Genomic DNA, 13,457 nt, shown 5'->3' with positions numbered 1-13,457 from the left:
AGATGTAACAGGTCTTTCTGTTTTCACAGCTTAAGTCTTACTTCTTTCCCCTTCTGAATTGCAGACATGGATACATACAGTAGTTATAATTGGCAGCATCCTGTTTTACTTTATGTTCACTCTGGCTTTTGGAGCAACCTGCAAAACCCACAGCCTACGATCAGATTTTTACTGGATCATGGAAAAGCACATGACAGACCCAGTATTTTACTTAGTTTGTCTCCTGACTACTTGCATTGCTCTGCTACCCAGGTGTGTTTCTGTTTTATAATTGTAGATTGCTGCTGTTACCTAAATTAGTTTTCTGTGAGTCAGTGATGTTATGAATCTCTGGCTGGAGGTCTTTCCCCCTATCATCCCCCAATAAAAATGAAAATTTCATGATTCTACCAGACCAAGCTATGTGAGGACAACATTTGAGTGCCATTTAGTTCTCCAGGTAAATTTCAGTAATAAAAAATTTCTTTTGTGATTTATATATTAAATATTGTCTTTGGAGGGTAAAGAAACAGTAATTTTTGTAACCACAGAGTTCATAATTTATATACAAATCAGTTAAATTAGTGACCAAAGTTGGACATATACTAAATATAGACAAAGAAATACTGTGCTTAGTCTGTGTTTATTTGTGAAACAATTTTCTGTTTGAAATCTATGTCATGAATATATACAAGAGTTTTCAGAATGTACAGCATTCTTTGTGGGTGGAAACATGCTGACTAGATTCACAAGGCGTCTTGATATTTTTTTGTCTCACTGAAGATGTTCAAGTTCAATAATTCATTTACTCTGGAAGGGCAGTAGCGTTGGATGGAGGTGGCAGACTCCAGCACGCTGAGCAGGAAGACACCTGAGTGAGCCAACAGAGCAAAACAAACCATGTGAAAACCAGTGGTTTTCATCAAACCCTCTGTTTAGCTTTCTTCAGTAGACACAGCTATCTTCATTTCACTGGCTGAGCATGAACTCAAGTCTGCAGCCTACTAGTGAAGTGCTTCCAGTGCTAATTATTCATTCTTCTGTGTGTTCTGCTAATTATTCATTCTTCTGTTTCTAAATTTTGCCAAATTTAGAAATATATCCTCTGAGAGAAGGCAGGTCACCGCCCCTCCCCCACCAGGTTCAGGGAAATTAAATTTTCCTCAAAGGAAAGTGAAAGGGAGAAAAACTATTTATTTAACAAACACACGGGGAAAGGAAAATAATGCTAGATAATAAAATCTTTCGCTGTGGAGGAAAAACGTGGGAAACTGTTAGAGTCCTCCCTTTGGTCTCCTCAGAGCTGGGGCTTGGCCCAGGGCCAGACCCTCTGCGCTCAGTGGAAAGTCCTCCTGATGTGTTCTAATATTGAGCAGTCCAGTGGAAAAGGGAGAAAATCTGAAATTCCAGGGAAGGGAAAAAAAAAATTCAACTCTCAGTCTCTCTCCGGAGAAAAGGAAGCTGAACAACTGGCCAAAAACTGACTTGGGAAACAGCAAGCCGGGTGCTTCCTCCCTCCTCTGTCGCAGCTGGGCAAAAGTTGCTGTCTCTGTGTGACCTTGAACAAGCTGCAAACTGCTTTGAAAAAGTTTTGCTCAGTTTTTCCTTCCCCCTCTCAGACTCAATTTAGAGGCATAGAAAGGCACAAAGTTAATTTCTGGGCATAGGGCAGCGATACGGGATACACATCATAAAGTCACCCCAAGACATTGTGTTATGTCTCTTTCTTTCCCTCTTACATCATTTCAGAAAGAATGAGACTTGAAATTGAGTTGCAGAGACAGATACTGAGAAGAGTTGAGGAGAAAAAGTGCTGTTTCCTGCTCGCCTGACGTAATTTTATATCATTAGACACAATCTGAGCGCACTTTCTGATCAAGTGCTGTAGTACAGGCTGCATAAGTTACCAGTCCCACCAGCAGGAAAGCTGGCAGAGCCATGGCTGTAGATGCCCGCAATGGCCACCAAGAATTAAGTCCCCTTTGAACATTTCTGATCTGTGTCTTAAGCATGTCACCAAGAGTTTTGATGCACTCACTGGTGATCATGACTGATCTGATCTTTCCGTGAGGTGCAAGAAACACGTGGGCTCTTCCCTTTCCATCCCTGCTCTCAGCTTGGTTCAGGTGGTGACAGTAGAGCCTTTTCTTTCACACACAGCAAATCTCCCTTACATGACAAATTAATAGATAAAGGCTGTTCTGGGACCTTCTGGTAGGGCTGTAGAGAGCCAAGGTAGGATAAAGGTTTCAGCTTGGTGACTACTTCTGATGTGGGGCTGTTCAATTTTGAAGAAGACAGTGGTTTTCATAGTGAATTAAAGTATTTAGAAATTCCGATAGAATACATTCCTTTAGAATATGTACTCTCCTTGTGTCAACACCTCAGAAGATTTATAGCCGTTGTGGCTAATTGCAACTTTTCTACTTCAGTGATTTGAAGCAGAAGTGCCTATTATGGGACTAGTGCTGTCACACGTACGTTTTTTTCCATGCTTATTTCTGATATGATCCTTTTTATGGTGCTGAAAAGCCCCCACTCAGAGGCATTGTGAAGCCAGGGGGTCCTGTGCAGCTTCTAGCGTGAGGGAGTGAGACTGGGGCTTTCACTGGAGGTTTTGAGAAGTTCTCTTACAGAGGGACAGACGTTGGATGCCCTGTTGACTGAAAATTCACTGCAAAAATCTATGATAAAATCCAACCTAAGTTGCCAGTTAAGTCAGTTCTAATACTACAGGTGATCGTGGAATGGTCTGGGTTGGAAGAGACCTTAAAGATCATCTAGTCCTGGAACTAGGCTGCAGCTTCAGCGTTACTTGAATGGTGTTTGGTTTCCTTTAGTCACTGGAAACAGTTTTGAGTTTTCTTTTAAACCTATTTGTAACTGTGTTTATTTTGTAGATATTTGATAAGAGTTCTCCAAGGAACATTGTTTCCATCTCCAATGCTGAGAGCCAAGTACCTTGTCAGACTGGCCTCCAAGCAGAAGAAAGCAATTACAAGATGGAAAGATGAGTGCAATGTGAATGATGGAGTGCAGCTCCAACCTACTTCTCTGCCTTCCAGCTCAGCTGCAGGTGCTGTATCAGACGAAGAAAGCACTCAGAGTGTTTTGTCAGCATCTAAAACACCTTTTCAGACCTGTTCAAGAGATGGGTTAGTAAAGAACACCTCCTTCTCACCAGACATTCAGGATGAGTCTGGGAGTACAAGTGGCTTGAACTCGCAAGAAAAGACAGAGTTTATCAAAGTAAACTAATACAGTTACATTTGGTGGTAATAGTTCATGTGCCAAAGTCTCTATGTGCGCTTCTGAAAAGGGCAGCAGTGCTATATCTCTAGCACACAAAGCAGTTTAGAGTTCTTTTTGTGTGAAGATGCTTTACTGTATGTTACAAAGTTGGAATGCTAACTGGTTAAATACAAGTGTAATAACTGCTGATTTATGCCATGCTGTGGTTTTGTTTTCTTCAGCCAAGGTAGATGATTAACACATTTCCTTCAAAGCTTTTTTGTTTATAAAACTTTCCAATAATTTATTAAGATGTTCAAGGTCTAAATGTCTGGATTGTTTTTTATATTTCTTCACACAGTAAACTTTGATTACTGCTTATTTCTTGTATGCAACATTGCATAACACCTTGTGGTGTTATGAACAGGACATTGCACGAATGTGGATTTGCAGAATCCAGTTCAGGTAAGTCAGCCTGCTCCCTTACACTGCTGCCCTAGAACCCGAGTGTGCCCTGGGATTCACCACTTGCTGAAGTATGAACAGGACTGGGATGTAGTGTTACTGGTTGGCTTGTTTCAAGACTTTTTATTACATGTTGTAGTGTGTGTAGACAGTACTTTGTATAACCACTGTGGTCCAGTTTGTTCACCAGGCTATTGCATGGTCCATCTCACTGATGGACAAACACCATTTTAACCATTAGGAGAGAAGCCCAAATGAGACACATGTAACATGTCTCCCTCGCCTTCCTCTCCACAAAAAGAGCAAGTCCTAGTGTAACCTTTTGTTTTCCATGACAGTTCATCCTCCTGTTGTATCACTCCATTTTGACTCCATGTGCCATTTCATGTTATCTGCCACCAAATGGACTTCTTTCCCACCTCACCCAATTCAGATGTTGGCTGGCTGTCTTTTCTCTAAACTTCCTCATGCCTGTAACTGCAAAATTGTCTGCCAGCAGCAGTGAGGAGCTCCAGCCTGTCTTCAGGTCTTCTCTTACAAACAGCAGCTTCTAGCTGATAATATCACTCTTCTTCACTCTCGGGTGTTTTTACATTCCTCTAGACTTTTATAATAATCAGCTTAAGTGTCTCTAAAGGCTGCTCAAAAGAAGGCATAGTGCATTGCATGTCTCACATTTGAGTGCTGTTGCTCATCTGTCTCCTAGATGAGTTCTGCCCTCTGCCAGTTTCCCACTGCTTGCAAACTGTACAAAAAGTGGCTGAGGTGCATGTGGCAACTTCTAGATTCCAGACTCTCTAAAACATTGCCCCCTTTTTACTTCCCAGAAAGTTACCTGGAAAATTTAGAGAGGAACTTAGGAAATCTGTTTGTATTCACTAGCACCTGTTGAAATAAACAGTTCCTCAAACTATAGCTGCTAATGAGTTATTAGTACTGAGCACATTTTTTGGTTCTGTTACTTTCTAAAAGTTTCTGCTTTCAAATTGCCAAGATTTGTGTGTTTCTTTTTAGCACCATGTTTGGGTCTGCTTTTTAATTGAACCATGAGCTTTCCACATCAATGACCAACATTACATATTCCACATCTTTTAAGATCTCTGGAAGAATTTAAACAAACTCTGTGAGGTCTGGACAGCTGCTGCTACACAGAGCAGATACTGAGGGCTTGCTGAGTTCATTCAAATGCCGGTCACCACATGTTACCAAATGTTTAAAACAGCTCTGTGTTCAAAAGGTAGGATGTAACTACGGCTGGCTCTATCCCCAGTGTTAGTGAGGAAAAAAAGAGAAAATATACTTTTTGTTTAGCCTGTAGAAGGAAAGTAGTGGAAGGAGAAAGTGATGACAGCCATTTCTGAATTTTCTGATTTTTTTTTTAATTCAGTTCAACATATGACAAAATGTTTTTGGTAAGTTCTAACATAAAGTTAGTGGGGATATTTGAAGTGATGGCAGACATTCAAATTCTAAGAGATCATGTCAAGCATGTTCGTTTGAGTTACATTTTCAGATGTTTGTCTGTAACATCCTTCTTGCTGTGAGGGGCACCTTGCCATGAGTGGACTCCAGGTTTTCCCAAATGAAACATCTCAGCTTTCTCAACAAGAAAGGGGAGCTGCAAGGTGTCCAAGAAGATGGAAAACATGTTGTGCAGGGAGACAAGCTGGTACCAGGGCAGAATCATACAGGAAGAGAGTTACTGGAATGCAGTGAAAACATCTGCTCTGCTCCATAGCCCCAAGGCAGGCTCAGCTCTACCCTTGTCATTCCTAGTGGATGTTGTCCTGCTATAAAGAGCTACAGAGCAACAGGAAGTGCTTTCCTGCCCTCAAAGTCAAATACTGTTTCTGTTTTTATTGTCTGACCCGAGTGTTTCTTCTGCACTTCAAATCTACGGCCTCTCTGCACTTGTGGCCACTGAGAGGAGATTGGTCCGTGTTTTACAAGTCTGTAACTCTATGACTGAAGTATGTTGAACTTCCATGGGGGAGCTCCAGCACTTCCAGTGACCTGAGGGAGTGCAGGGCTCAGCTCTGTCCCCTCCTGTCTCTGTGAAAAAGAGTTTGGGGACAACACCAGCCTGTGACCTGCCCTCTTGTTGCCTCTGCTGCAGAAGCAGAACCTACCAGCGGAGTCGACAGGTAAGTGATCATTTAGCATCACGAGTTTGCATTTTTTTCATAAAAAAAGCTGTAAGTATTCAGAGTAAGATCTTCCAAAATCTTCTGACTAAACCATGGCATCAAAATAACTGCATGAAGAAACGTGAGTGGGAGTCATCTGTTAGACCGAGATCAGCTGCATGATGCCTCTGGGACATTTAAATTGCTATTATGTGACTCTTTACAAGCCTGGTCACTCCATTACACAAAACTGAGTGCGGTGAGGCTTTCAGGCCTCATCTCTGCTGAGATTTTAAGTGCTTTTGTACCACTTGAAGTGGTGCAAAATAACACTTTTGTTTGTGTGTGTGTGTATTGCATACTGGTGCTGCATATTGCTTAAAATTGTCCTCTGTAGGCTCTGTTTTATTAGAGGACTTCAACAAGCGGTCTGGGTGATAAATAATCTAAATTATCTGTTGGATAATACTTGCTTTGAGGGTTGTTTTGGTTTTTTGTTGATTGTTAGTTTTTTTTGGTGTGGTGGTTTTGGGTTTGGGGGGTTTTTTGTGGTGGACAAACCGCAGAAATACCTGAAGGCGTTTACTGTGATTACTTACGATCTTTTACTGAAGGGGAGATGAGGGTAGTGAGTCTTTAATAAAAGCTTCAGAATGTTAATTGGCCATAACTAAAGTAGTGGCAAATGAAGGGTGGAAATAAATTGCTTTCCCTGTGTTTCTCAATAGTTCAATGTTCCCTGTATTATTTTTTTTAGCCTGAAAATGTCACAATCGCCTGCTTGCTTCTACACTCCTGCACTTAGGCACAGCATGATCTGACTTTTCCATTTTGAAAATAAGCTTTTTAAGAGCATCTCACAGGTGCCTTCCACATGTCATGAAGGGAAGCACAGCATTTATACTTCTTTCATTTTAGAACAAACCAAAACAACCACCTTCAACTGCCCCAAACTTTGTAGCTACACCTAGAACAGCCTTAACTCTGATTTTGATGTGCAATATTTGATTTACAGAAGAAAATACGTGTTTTAAAAATTTTTCTTTCATAGCAGCCACATCTCTGCTAAACATTTGCAGGTGGCAGTCAGCCACAGCCTTTACTGGGTGAGTGTTTTGGCAGCACAGTGAGCTTTGGTCTGTACCTGGGACACAGTCTGAGTTGATGTTAAGCCCAAGCTGTGTTTTTTCCACAGCCCCACTGGTCGCAACACAAGGCTGAGGACTGGCTAACGCAGAGAACCCACTGATCCCACCAGCCCTGGCTGTTGGCCAAGGCTAATGGGCAAGTTCCAAATGTGACTGTGTTAATGACATTCACATATCTGAATTTCAGTGTGAGTTTTGTATTATTTGTTCCTGTTTTATTCTGGTTGTATTACTCTTGCCCTCATGGTCCTGGCTTCCTTACTGCAGTGGAAAGGTAAATTTTACCTGTTTTAAGCTTCTGTGTGCTTATTATTTTGATTTCAGCATGTGTACATGTTAGTGAAGTTCTGTGTACAAGTTAAAAAGAGAATTTTTTATTTAAAACTAATTGTATTCCAGAACAAAGCTATAGAACAAAATGTGTTCAGATTGCAGATTTGATTGCAATTTAGTTTTTCAGGTTTCTAAGTCCAGAGTAGTTGTTGGCAGCAGTATTCATGCTAATATTCTGTATTGGAAGCATACACACGGAAGAAACTAAAAGTTGTACAGTGGTAGTAATGCCAGAATCTCCACAAGTATTGCAGTGCTAACAGGGATGCTAAAAAAAAAACAGCTAAGGGTACACAAATGCCTTTTGAAGGCTACTTTTAGGCATTATTGCTAAAGTTATAACTCAATACCTCCATGTTATCATTTAGTCTATCTAAAGATTAAAACACATTTTCAACAGAGAAGTTATTTGGAAAATGATTGTAAATTTTTATTAGTACAACTAGAAAGAAACACATTGGCTTAACTGAGTGGCATTGCTTCCATTTGGAAATACAGCTGTGGTAGAATCGAAACCAACAAATGTTACCTTACAATGAGGCTGCACCTGTGAGACTAACAGCATAACTGTGATCATAGCCATTATGTCAGCACACCAGGAAAGGCTTGATACCTTGGAAGGAGGAGCATGTTTGCCAATTTCATGTGCACACATAAAAAAAGCAGTATAAAAATACATTTATAAAATTACAGATTTCCTCTTTACATGGAATGTTGTGTTGGACACAGTCATGGGAAAGGATAGGACCCAAGTGCTCCCTCCTAAAGCCATTTGGGATCTGGTTCAGCATGTAATTTCTTCAGACTGATCCCATATAGGACAGGACTGGACCATATATTTAAACAGGACTCTCCCTCATTTCCTGGGAGGGACTGCTTGGAAACTGGTGGTAGGCCAAAGCCAGTTAATTAAAATGTGTAATTACATGTTATCATTTGGTAATGCTAATATCTACGTGAATGATTACACGTACTCCCGTGCTTTACAAAATACAAAGCTGCTAACCACTATATCTGGTGGAGAGAAGCCAGGCTGAGTTGTTCATTCTGCAACAGCACCTCTTTGGAAAACAGACCTGGCCAGAACCTGTCTGACACCAGCCAGCTGGCTCTTACAGCCACTGGGCCACCTTCTCCTCAGGGAACTCTTGATAACGAGTTCCAGGACTCAGAGCTGTTCTGGCCTACAGCCACAGAGATCCCAGCCCCAGAGGAAAGCTGAAGTGAGGACTGAGAGCTCCAGCCTTCATATCCTTGAGGCAAGGGCATCAATAACCTCTTCCAGCTGTAATGTACTTCCACTATAAAAACATGGTCACAGCTGCTTTCTCTCATTTACCGCTGGGGGAAGAGTATTTAACTGTTACAATAAAACAAAAAATCCTTAAGATAATTAAAAAAAAAAAAACAACCCAACAATCAAACCTAGCAAAGCCTTGAAGAGTCTTCTTGCTGAGCATGAAACAGTGATTCAATAATCACTTAAATAGTTTCAGAATCCATAACATAAATATTGAGTATTTATTAATATTCATGTCTATAATGCAGTCTAGTGTGACTAATGTTCCAATGTTAGCGGTGTTAAAGAAGAAAATACAGAGATAAGAGATAAACCTTCATTAAAGCAATAGATCTATGTAGATAAGTTGTAACATGATTAATAGTACCTGAAATGTCCATGTTTTAGGTCTTTTAATGCATGTTTCCATATACGGCAGTCATGCTATTGACAAGGCCCTGCCATGTTGTCATGGGGCCATGCCAGAGGTAGCAGAAAAGGTAATTATGTGCCTTAGGCTGCATTCATGGGGGACTAGGCACAGCACTGAAAATACAAATTTTAAATGCATTGTTCTCCAGTGGAATTTATCCTGTAATCCTCAGATTCCTAGCTCATCCTAGTCTGGCCTCCCAAAAGCTGATAGCTGTGCAGGACATTACCTAAAGCAGTTGATAAGACACTTTCCTCTAGCATCATAAAATGGTGCCAAGCTCCATCATAATCTTTTTCAACCAGACTCTCTTGGAGTTAAGACTTAATCTTTTGCTACTGCACAGAGCACTCCACATCTGGCCACCAAGCACCTGATCTGGGCTCTTTGAGCCTTTGCTGGTGAAGCTGTTGTACTTTGCTTCTTGTATTTCTAATACTCATTTGGACAGAAGCTGGAATTCCAAGCCTTCTATCACTCAGATTTTCTTTCTGCTTTTTTCTTTTTCCCAAATGTTTTATCTTGCTAGTCAAAATTAAACTTTAAATGTAAGGTACAAGAAGAGACCTATAAAAATTATCCAGTTCCCTGATATTTGGGACAGTCCCCACACTGCATCTTTTGCATTTTAGATCTGCATTTTCCATCTCTCACAAGATGTCCAAACTAGCTGACTCTAGGAGGGGGAAACCACTGCAGTGGTATTGCCAACCCTCTTATGTTTTTAGAGGGCTGGAGATGGTCAGTGCATGCTTTGTATGCTGAACACACTACACAAAGTGGGGAGGAAAGCCAGTGGGGCACAGGTTTGACTAATGCACTGATCAGTGTAGTGCTGCTGAGACATAGGTGTTTCCTAGACACATTAGGACACTGGAAGCTTCAGAAAATCAGAAGATAGAAGCTGTCCAAAGAGTCTGAACAATGAAGTTGTGGTCTCTGGTGCCTCCAGTGCCTCCAGTGGTCTGTTGGCCTACTGGTTCTTCCACCCCACAGAGATGCCCAAGCTGGCTCTGGGAACAGAAGCTGTGGAGTCAGAACACTACAGGATTATGCCCATGTAAATTAGCCACCCTGAGGGACAAAATGCATTAGCTCAGGCACACCAGGGGCATATGGCTATACACCTTTGGAGACCTTCACGTGTTCTTTGATGTGTCCTGTGCCACGTGGGTGTACAAACCCATCAATCTCTTCCACACCCTCCAGTGTGTGGTACGGCCCTGTCAAGAGTTGTCCTTGTGAATGTATGTCCTGCAGTGCCACATGAATGCAAAAAGTTCCTTCCTCATCACAAGAAGTGAGTGAAAATGCATGTGCTGCTAACTAAATAGTATTAAAATAGGTTATTTTTAAAAGTTTTTCTAGTCTGTGCTACTGCTTAGTTTTAATAGCTGAAAGGCAGAAAGTGGTTGATTCTTTTCTTTTAAGCTTTTTGCAGTGTTTGGAATAGCACCACAACTCAGTTAAAAGAAAAGTCAAAAGGATTATTAATTCTACCCCAAAGTGTATTCATGAGCAGAGAGTTTACCAGTAACATACACTGCATATTCCATAGCTCCACAACAAGAATAGGTAGAGCTTGAAACTCCTTTTCATAGAGTTTGTGGACTGCAAAACCTTCAGTGTTGTAGTGCTGATTCCTTTTTTCTTTTGTCTGTCAGCACGATTCTTACCATCTGGAGTTAGTTTAGCAGAAAGGTGTGGATGTATATTTGTCTTTCAATCCACTCAATAAAATGTGACACATTACTGTAAACTCCAGGTCCCAAAACCTTGGAAAAGCAGACAGAGCCCCAAGATGTTAAACCAAACAAAGTCCAGCGCCCTGCAGTATACTCGCACACAAGCGGTCCTCCACTGTCACCCTGCAACAGGAAAGTTAAAAACAGTCTATTATACACGTGGCCAGCACTCAGTTCCTACAGCCATTTGCCTTTAGTAAATAACTCAGCTGTACAAACCAGCTGCTCTGCTGAACTGTGTAGCCACACACAGCATTGCCAGTATTTATTACCCGTTACATTTGTAAAAAAAATTACCTACAAAAGGCTCATGCAAATTAAAAAGTTAACTAATACAGATAAACCCTAGAGTCTTCAAGCAGCATTTCATTATCACAAAGATAAGTTGTTTACAGCAATATTAACAATAATAGTAATATTAAAAGTTGGGTTAAAGAACGTAAATAGACAGTTGTCATTCCTAGAATAGATAAAGTATGCTACACCTAATTAACATCACAGTACTTTGATTTCTAAAAGCAATTTTGGCTATTTCTCCTTAGAGAGAAGCCTACCATGCAAGAGTCCACGGTGCCAGATTCGTAGCCAGCACACAGCATTCTGCTGGTGATGATTTTCATGTCAAAATATGACTGGCATTGTTCTAAGGAAATTATGCGAACCTCTCCTTCTTGAAGCTTGAAAGGCACTGAAAAACAGAATAAAGTGTTAACTATACACAAATTCACAAATACTTACCTATTATGACTCCATGAGATATGACAAATATTTCCATTGGGATAAATTATAAATATTGCTCTCTATATATGTACTAAATGTAGGGAGCACTATGTGTTGCATTTTGGAGAAGTACTAAGCACATGGGGACTGGTGTGACATTTGCTGTTTACTCAGCATTCACACCTTGGCATGATGCAGTGTGCAACTTTTAAGATGGGGGCAGTAGTGGCTGGAAAGCAGCAATGTGGGAGAGGTGGACAGGTTTGATTCACTGTTCCAGGGAAGAGTCTTCCTGTTTCTTGGTATCTGTCATGGTAAAACGGTAATAATCACTGCCATTTTGGTTGTGCTTGGGTAAATTTGACTTACAGAATGTACCAGGAAATCAGAATTCAAACCTTATGAAATTATTTTAATATGTTCAAGAGACAATAGAAGACTTCTTCCTAGTCTAAACAACTGACTGAGCTCGAATTCTAATCAAAGTTGTTCAGCCTAGGGTATGCAGTACTAAATGCTATGTAGCCACAGTGGGGTTTGATGCTTCCTAGCGTAAAACCTTTAAAATCAACACTGACCACATTAAAGGACAAAGAACCATTTTCCATTTACCCGTGCTGCAAAAGCATCTGTCAGAGTTTTTTTCCTGACATCATATAGAGAAATTTTTAGATGTGTAGAGATGCTAGTAAACCACTTACCCTTCAAGTGTGCAATTTAATTTTTACCACATCTAACCTGGCCATTACAACTGAAGTTCCACTGAAGCAATACAGAAAGGAAGATTTCCTTATCCAGTGTACAGAAAAGCCATCTCTAGTAATTACCATAATAATAGCAAAGGGAGAAAGGGAGAAACACAATGGCTAGTGCATTAAAAGTGTTGGGGCCAGGCTAATTTGCATACTATTCATGCAGAATCATTTTGCCTGAACAAAGATTGACATAACACAACAGTTCTTGTCAAGGATTGTGGCAGCTCCAAAACAAGAAAACACACTAACGTTCTGTTCAGAGATACAAAAACAACACTTGTGATTATGGAATAAATTGTGTCACAAGTACAAAGTGTGGCACAGACTGCTGATTCACGACCCTGTTCCTTCAGCCTGTAGGCCAGTGCTGCCAGCCTCCAGCTTTCACTGAGCTAAGAGTGTTTCCTCCACACTGATGATGTGATACCTTTGCAATACTGTTCTGAGTGCAACTTAGATGGGTAAAATCATAACTAACTCAGGTGACTTTCTTGATAGAAGTTTCCAGATCCTCAACATTTTTAAAAATCAAGCCACAGAGCCAAAGTAAGTATTAAGGAGCATAAACTGAGGGTGCTGCTTTGAAAAAGCTAGGCTATAATCACAGCTTGATCCTTTCAAGAGTAGTTACATTTCCCTAGTATTTACTAAGATCCAGTAATAGTATGAATGGATAAAAGTTTGAAACGGGATCACTTATTTGATTAACTCAGTAGAAGCTTCACATGTTTTTCAAAAGTCCCAGAAATACTCATCTTACTTTTGTTGCCCATGTGTCCCCAGCCTGTGATGTAGCAGTAGGTGTCTGGCTGAACCAACTGATCCTTGCTGGGCAGGCAGACAGGTCTTACATAGCTTGTCTCGTTGATATCCTCATCTAGTTCCACAATGCTGATATCATAGTCTACAACTGCTCTGTTGTAGCGTGGGTGGAGGATGATGGTCCTCACTAGTCGGGTCTGCATGAAACCTGATGGATGATCAAGATTGCTAATCCCAAACACTACTTTCCAGACAGCTGCATTTTCTCTCCTTTGTAAAAAAGAAAAAAAGAAGTGACATTTTAGTCAAAGTCTTTCTTTTAAGCCAAAATACCCAAGATTTTTTTCCCTTTTTGCACACTGCACTTTGCAAAGCATACAAATACTACAAAAAGAAAACAAATATTTATACATTATTCCTTACACCAAAGATCTGAGCAACAGAAGTCCATGCTTTCCATTTCCCTCCTGCTTGTAATCAA

General features: G+C 40.6%; 2 protein-coding genes across 7 annotated transcripts in view; one reads left to right on the top strand and one right to left on the bottom strand.

The window, feature by feature from the left end:
• Positions 1–8,677, top strand: part of ATP10D (ATPase phospholipid transporting 10D (putative)) — a 36,471-nt gene extending 27,794 nt beyond the window's left edge. Inside the window, exons 21-23 of one of the 2 annotated variants that reach the window (XR_006020567.1) lie at positions 65–252; positions 2,880–5,819; positions 6,997–8,677. Coding sequence is in view for 1 of the 2 variants with exons in the window: in XM_042053612.1 (XP_041909546.1) it covers positions 65–252; positions 2,880–3,237 (546 nt within the window). In the remaining variant the exon portion in view is untranslated. Of the gene's footprint in view, positions 1–64; positions 253–2,879; positions 6,529–6,996 lie in introns of those variants that run through there. The other variant, XM_042053612.1, reaches the window with a different exon arrangement.
• Positions 7,688–13,457, bottom strand: part of CORIN (corin, serine peptidase) — a 126,186-nt gene continuing 120,416 nt past the window's right edge. For all 5 annotated transcript variants that reach the window (XM_042053614.1, XM_042053613.1, XM_042053617.1 and 2 more), the window contains 3 exons: positions 12,975–13,246; positions 11,294–11,427; positions 7,688–10,862 (listed from right to left, as the gene is read on the bottom strand). In XM_042053614.1, the coding sequence (XP_041909548.1) occupies positions 10,680–10,862; positions 11,294–11,427; positions 12,975–13,246 (589 nt within the window). In that variant the 3' untranslated portion in view covers positions 7,688–10,679. The remainder of the gene's footprint in view (positions 10,863–11,293; positions 11,428–12,974; positions 13,247–13,457) is intronic.

This window comes from Corvus kubaryi, unplaced genomic scaffold (genome assembly GCF_017639235.1).
Source record: "Corvus kubaryi isolate FWS band 111438036 unplaced genomic scaffold, C.kubaryi_AGA036_p1.0 split1-131, whole genome shotgun sequence".
In the NCBI taxonomy this organism is placed as follows: Eukaryota; Metazoa; Chordata; class Aves; order Passeriformes; family Corvidae; genus Corvus; species Corvus kubaryi.
Note: the sequence above shows the minus strand (reverse complement) of the source record. Positions and strands in the feature narration are given on the sequence as shown.